General features: G+C 58.0%; 1 protein-coding gene across 6 annotated transcripts in view; it reads right to left on the bottom strand.

Annotated features, from left to right (window-relative positions):
• Window positions 1-1,937: 1,937 nt before the first annotated feature.
• TBC1D2 (TBC1 domain family member 2) overlaps window positions 1,938-6,304 on the bottom strand; it is a 47,106-nt gene continuing 42,739 nt past the window's right edge. For 5 of the 6 annotated variants that reach the window (XM_045562619.1, XM_045562622.1, XM_045562623.1 and 2 more), the window contains 3 exons: window positions 3,941-4,126; window positions 3,123-3,244; window positions 1,938-2,483 (listed from right to left, as the gene is read on the bottom strand). In XM_045562619.1, coding sequence (XP_045418575.1) covers window positions 2,276-2,483; window positions 3,123-3,244; window positions 3,941-4,126 — 516 coding nt within the window. In that variant the 3' untranslated portion in view covers window positions 1,938-2,275. The remainder of the gene's footprint in view (window positions 2,484-3,122; window positions 3,245-3,940; window positions 4,127-6,304) is intronic. The other variant, XM_045562621.1, reaches the window with a different exon arrangement.

Raw genomic sequence — 6,304 nt, 5'->3', positions numbered from 1 at the left:
TTTGTAACCTGAGCTTGGCCTGGGTGAGGAGGGGATGCTGCACAGGCAAGTCTCACTCCCAGCGCCCCCTGCTGGGCTGGAGGAGGCAGTGAGTCCTCAGTGTCCCGTGGTCCCCAACCCTCCCAGTGTATCAGAGCACCGGGGCCCCACAACAGGCTCTGAGCGTGGGACCCCAGAGCTAACATTTTTAAAAAGCTACTAGGTGATTCTAAGGTGCAGCCAGGTAGGAGGCAGAGGTCACACAGTGCTGGGTCCCCAGGAGGGGAAGGATAGAGTGCAGGCACCCGGCTCTGAGCAGAGCCTCCCCCCTGCGTGGTGGGGGTGGGGGAGAGGGTGAGGGGGCGAAAGGAAGAAGAAAGAAGGGGGAGGGGGTGGGGAGGAGGAAAAGGGGGAAGCAGAGGGATGGAGGAGGGGAGGAGACGTAGGCTGAGGAGGAGGTGTCATTACCCAGTTGCCCCGTGCCCAATGCATGTTTCTCTTTTGCTTGTGGTCGTGTGTGCGGAAGAGAGAATATGAGTTCTCTCCCAGCTCTGGAGCTTGGGCCTTCTGTACAACTCAGTCCCCGCCCCCCGCGATGTTTCCTTCATAAGAAAGGCCGCTCCCAGTGCTCACGCCTATAATCCCAGCACTCTGGGAGGTCAAGTGGGTAGGAACTCCTTGAGACCAGCCTGGGCAACACAGTGAGGCTAAAACGATTAGCCGGGTGTGGTGGCGCGCACCTGCAGTCCCAGCTACTGGGGAGAGAGGCTGAGGTGGGGGGATCTCTTGAGCCCAGGTGTTTGGGGCTGCAGTGAGCTGCCATCATGCCACTGCACTCCAGCCTGGGTGACAGAGTGAGACCCTGTTTCTTAAAAAAAAATTTTTTTGGATGCAGCTTACTGTGCAACAGGCTCAGAACCAGCATTATCTCCTTCAACGCTCCTGAGAGCCCCATGAGGCTGGGCCCCTTGTCACCCCAATGACCAACCAACCTTATGGTTACAGCGTCCATCCTGTCCCGAGGTTGAGGAAAGGCACTCTGAAGACCCCCTCCCCAGGGCTGCGGCATAGTGGGGGACAGCTGGTTGCCTGGTGCACCCCAAATTCATAACCTGTGAGTGATATGAGGGGCTGGGGACCAGACAGGACTGCCAAAGGGCCTGTCCCTGGTCCTCAGTGATGGGCAAGTCTTCCTCCCCAGCGCTGGACAGAAGCCTCAGATCAGAGCTGGGGGGTTCAAAGGCAGCTTCACCTAATCCTGGGTGGTTTTCCAGAGAGGAGGTTTCCACATGAGAACCCCAAAGCTGTGCGAGCACAGTCACTCGTTTGGGTGAAAAATGAGTTGCCAAAATCACTGTGCAGCCTTGACCCCCTGCCTCAGTCTGCTGAGGAAGGACCTGGCAGAGCCTGACTCTGGGCCGGGGGCCGCAAAGCCCCGCGTTCCTGCCACGCTGAGTCTATGACGAGCCAGCCCAACTAGGGCCCCCACTTGCCACCGTCTCCCCACCCTCTCAACCACCCATTTTTCAGAGGAGAGGTGGGCAGTGGGGGGTCACAAGTGGGAGCCCTGACCCAGGCTCTCTGCCCAAGTCCACACCAAGTTCCTCATGGTGGTAGACAGGGGTTTTCCCTTGGAACCCCCCAAAATGGGCTGTGAGCAGAAAGGAGGGCATAGGTGCAAGGCTCCGGACACAGAGTACACGGAGGGGGGGCCTGGAATGCAGACCCGGTCAGCACTGCGGAGCAGCTGCTACCCAGAGAGACAGAAACCCTAAACACTCAGGGCCCCAGCTCCTCAGGGAACCAGGAAGAAAAGCCTGGCCCTGCAGACTCCCAGAGAAGCAGCAGCCTGAGCCATCCTGGGCTGGGAGGCCCCAGTGGTGGCGCACCCTGGCACCTTGGGCCCATCCAGGAAAAATTGGTAACTGAGAATCATTTAAATCCCAAAGCTTGTGAGCTATTTCCAACATTTACGTTGTTTATATTGATATAACCCAAAGGATGTCCAAGGTTACCCTACAAAGACAGCACTCTTCGTGCTTGTTTACAGGCTAAAGTGCTCTGTGTGGAGGCCAGGAAGGGCTGGCATCCCTGGTAAGTGCCCACAAAAGGCAACCCAGCCAATGGCTTCCCAGCAGACAATGTCCCAATGGGGAGCCTGAGGCCCAGAGAGAAGGGACTTGTCCAGGGTCACACGGAGATAGGGCTACCCAGGCTGGACCACTGGTCCATGCCTGACTTCCAGGGGCCTGCCAGCCAAGGGTAAGGAAGGCTCTGGGGAGGGCAGGTGGCCAAGTCAGGCCTCCCCGTCCCCCTCGTCCTCACTGGCGCAGCCCTCGGGCACTGCTCTGCCCCGGGACGCCCGCCTCTGCAAGTACTCGGCCTTGAGCCGCTCCAGCTCCCGCAGCTCAGACTCCAGCCGCTCCTGGTGGGCCGTCCGCAGCTGCTGCAGCTGTTTCATGGAAAAGGGGTTCATGTCATTGAAGGCGATGTTCATCAGCTTCCTGGGGAGAGGGCACAGATCAGTCCAGAGCACAGGGCCCACGGGACATCCCCCCATGTGGCTGAGCCCCTGGCCCCTGCCCTCAGGGAGGAAACAGTGAATAGGACGATGATGATTTCCACCTGGTGTGATCACGCTGAGGCAGGAGGAAGCTCAGGGTTACGGGAGCTAAGAAGGAGGGCACCTAACCGAGTAGGGAAAGGTTGGTCAGGGAAGGCTTCCTGAAGGAGGTGACATGTGAGCTGAGTTTTAAAGAGTGAATAAAAGTTGACCAGGCAAAGAAGATGATGGTGGTGAAGTGGCAAGAAGGCATTCTAAGTAGAAAAAACAACAAGCACAAAAGCCCACAGGTGGGGTTATTCTAGGAACTCAAATAATTCTGCCTTCCAGGATCACAGGCCATGAGTGTTCAGGGTAGGGGAAGGTGGGCAAGAAACAAAACTGCATGGAGGCTTCAAATGCCACGGGGAGGTGGCAGACGGCACTAAGACAGTAGGACTTCCCTAAAGATTTCTAGGCTGTAACGGGATGCTCAGAATCACTAATGAATCTCCACTGGGCAAACACCAGCCTCCCCTCTGCTGTGTGCTGGGGTGCGTGGGTGGCGGGAGTGCGGGAGGGGACAGGGGAGGGCTCTCACCGGCTGTTGCAAATGGTCTTGGTGAAGAGGCGCAGGTACTGGTAGATCTCCAGCCCGTCCTGCAGCCTCAGGATCTCCTCCTCGTTGTACTTGAAAATGGCCAAGGCATAGCGGAACACCACCTGGGGGGCAAAGTGGAGGCTCAGGTGGGGTGTGGGGGGCCAGGCAGGTAGTTCACAGAGGGAGGAAGGCCCACAGCGCCAGGCAGTGTGGGAGTCCCTGGACTGGCTGCAGAGGTGAGGCCTGGGAGCACAATGTGGGGGAGCACAGCTTGAAACGTGGGGATTTGCACTGAGTCCCAGCTCTAGCTGTCCTGTTGGACCTAATGGGGTTAATGCCATGTCTTTACAGGGGGCTCTGGCAGGGATCAAATCAAAGGACAAATAAGGTACTTTGTGAACTGTGAGGTGGAAACGGGTCGGGGGGGGGAACTGCCCAGGGCCTCCTGGCAAGGTCAGGGCAGGGCTGGGACCAGACCCAAGCTCCAGCCCCCAATCCAGGGCTTAGTCCAACCAGGAGGAAGAGAAGGAGGGGCTGAGGTGCCCAGGGGGCAACGATGGACTGGGGATGTGCCCCTGATCACGCTCACACCTCCTCTGCAGGGAAAGGCAATCCCACTTCAGGACACATCAGAGGCAGAACCACCGGTGCCTCTCACGCGTGCAAAGCACTTCACAGGTTACAAGGCCATGCTCTCAGGAGACCTCAGCAGCCCTGACAGGTGAGCACTGTCCTCCCGTTCTCCAGTGGCAGAATCAAGGCCCAGAGGGGTGCAGGGACTTGCTCAGGGCCCCCCTGCTAATGCCCTAACACCCTACCTTGGTCCCCTCATACAGGAAGGCATCCCAGACCCGGAAGAGGATGTCGCTGATGAGACTGTCTGCAAAGACCACGAGGAACCAGTTGAAGGTGATGAGGGAGAGGTCCACGTGGTGCTGCCCCAGGTGGGCCATCAACCTGGGCAGCTTCTCTGAGCAGAGGTCCTGGAGCACCCGCTGGTCCACCTGGAAGCCGGCGAGAGGGCCTGTCACCTGCAGCCTCCCTGCCCGCCCTTCCTACACAGTCAGTCCACACACAACCCCGGAGCCACTCTGAGCAGGGGCCCCAGTGCCTGGGGGAGCTGAGCCCAGCCTGGCTGGGAGGCAGGTGCACAGCACATCACCCTGCCGCTCCCGACACAGGCGAGAGCCGTCGGGGCCGCAGCACCAGGCTTTGCAGGAGGTTGGTGTGGGCTGGCGAGTTCTCAGCCCCCTTGCCCACCTGGACCTTGAGCCAAGCAGGTGCCTGGGGGCCGGGCTGATCCACGTGGCAGCTCAGAGAAACTGGCCTCATACACAAAGGCCCTGGGGAAACAGAGCCTTGTCCCTAAGCTGCACCAGCTGACAGCCACGGCCGCTTCTCTATACTCATTTCGGGCTGGCCACACAAGGCGCCGGGTGGATGTTTGGGGTGAAGTCCTGGGGCGGGTGTGTGCGGGGCATAATGTCCTGCCACTCTTGGCATCAAAGAATCTTCTCAAAGCAGGACACTGCTGGCGCTGGTTGCCAGTGACCTCTCCCTGTGGCCACTGTCACGCCTCCATCCTTGTTTCGCTGGACCCCGTTGATTACTCCCAGCACTGGCTTCTTCCCTGGCTCCAAGACATGGTTCTTCGGTGGTTCTCCTCCTACCTCTGGGATGACCCTGTTTTAGTTTCTTCTTGCTCTTCCTTCCTGGAACTGTGGTTGCTCAGCCCTGTCCCCCAACTTAAGTCCTCCTGCAGGCATTAGCATCGCCTGTGGCAAACACCCAGCAGCTCCCCTCCGTCCTTACCCAGAACCCCGCTCAGCTGTGGAGGCCAAGTGTGCAGCTCAAAACCTGCGGTGACTCACTGAGTCTAAGGTGCCAGCGAACCTACTGAAGGATTTATGAGCTGATACGATATCTGAAATTTACTTCCAGATAATCAAAGCAGGAGTGGGTGGGAGTATAGATGAAACAACACTGGCCTCCCTGTGTTGATAATTACTGAAACCAGGCGATGGACAGACACATGGAGGTTCATGATACTATTTTCTCAAATGTGGGATATTTTCCATAATAAAAAAATGAAAGAAAAAAACCCCAAACCCCACCACATTGCTTATACAACACACCTCAATCTCATAGGTGTTAGGATGTGAACATAAAACATGATATACTTCCCAGCCTGCCTTGCAACCAGGGCGGCCACGAGATACAGTTCTGGCCAGTCAGGTGTAAGTGAAATCACCGAGCGGGGGAGCTGGCTCCTGCTGTTCGCCCCTCTGCTTCTTCCAGCCCAGGCCACGGCCACAGTGCCAGAGGTGGTGCAGCCATTTTGTGACCACGAGGCAATGGGCATGACGATGACGGCCACATGCCAGGGATGGCAGTGCAGGGAGCTGGAAGGAGCCTGAGCCCCGATGGCACTGAGGAGTGGGTCCTGCCTTGTCTTTATCTGAGAAAAATAATCCCCTACTGAAGGCACTGTTAGCGTGGGCTCCCCTTCCGTGAGGCCAAAGGAATCCTTACCTGATTCCAACACCTCTCTGCTGGTGACTCCCAAGTCCTGATCACTCCCCTAGCTCCACACCCGAACATCCACTGTCCCCTGAGCTCCCCGCCCAGGTGGGCGTCCCAGACGGAGGAGGCGGTATTAGGAGAAAAGGATGGTGGGTAGATACCAGCTGATGGGTTTGGAGGTGGGGAGTGAGAAGGCCTCTCTGCAGAGCAGAAGGTGCTGATGCAGCAAGAACGCGGCAGGGGCGGCGGGAGAGGCTGGAGACTGGGGATGGGGGCACTGAAACGTTTGCACATTTACGGCTCTTCACAAGCCCATGGAGAAACTTCATTCCCATTCAAAAGCAGGCCGACTTGGGGTTCAGAGAGGCGATGTCATTGCCATGGCCACACAGCTGGTCAGTAAAGGGGTAGCGGGTGTGAACCCAGCTCTGCCTGGCTGCAGGGCCGGCCTGTGCCCAGAGGGCAGCCGAGGCGGTGGTATGATGGAGGCAGCCGCGCTTCTTAGTAGACAGCGATGCGCGCACGTAAGAGTCAGCGCCATCACCTCCCACCTTCCCAGCCCCATCGCCCACCTACCTGACCTCTGTCCTGAAATTCTTGACTGGTAAATAGCAAGGGACACTAGCTTTCCTTCTCCTCCCCTCCCCAGGAAACCCACT

The sequence above is a fragment of the Lemur catta genome, chromosome 10 (genome assembly GCF_020740605.2).
Source record: "Lemur catta isolate mLemCat1 chromosome 10, mLemCat1.pri, whole genome shotgun sequence".
Lineage (NCBI taxonomy): Eukaryota > Metazoa > Chordata > Mammalia > Primates > Lemuridae > Lemur > Lemur catta.
This window is presented reverse-complemented; position numbering and strand designations above follow the sequence as displayed.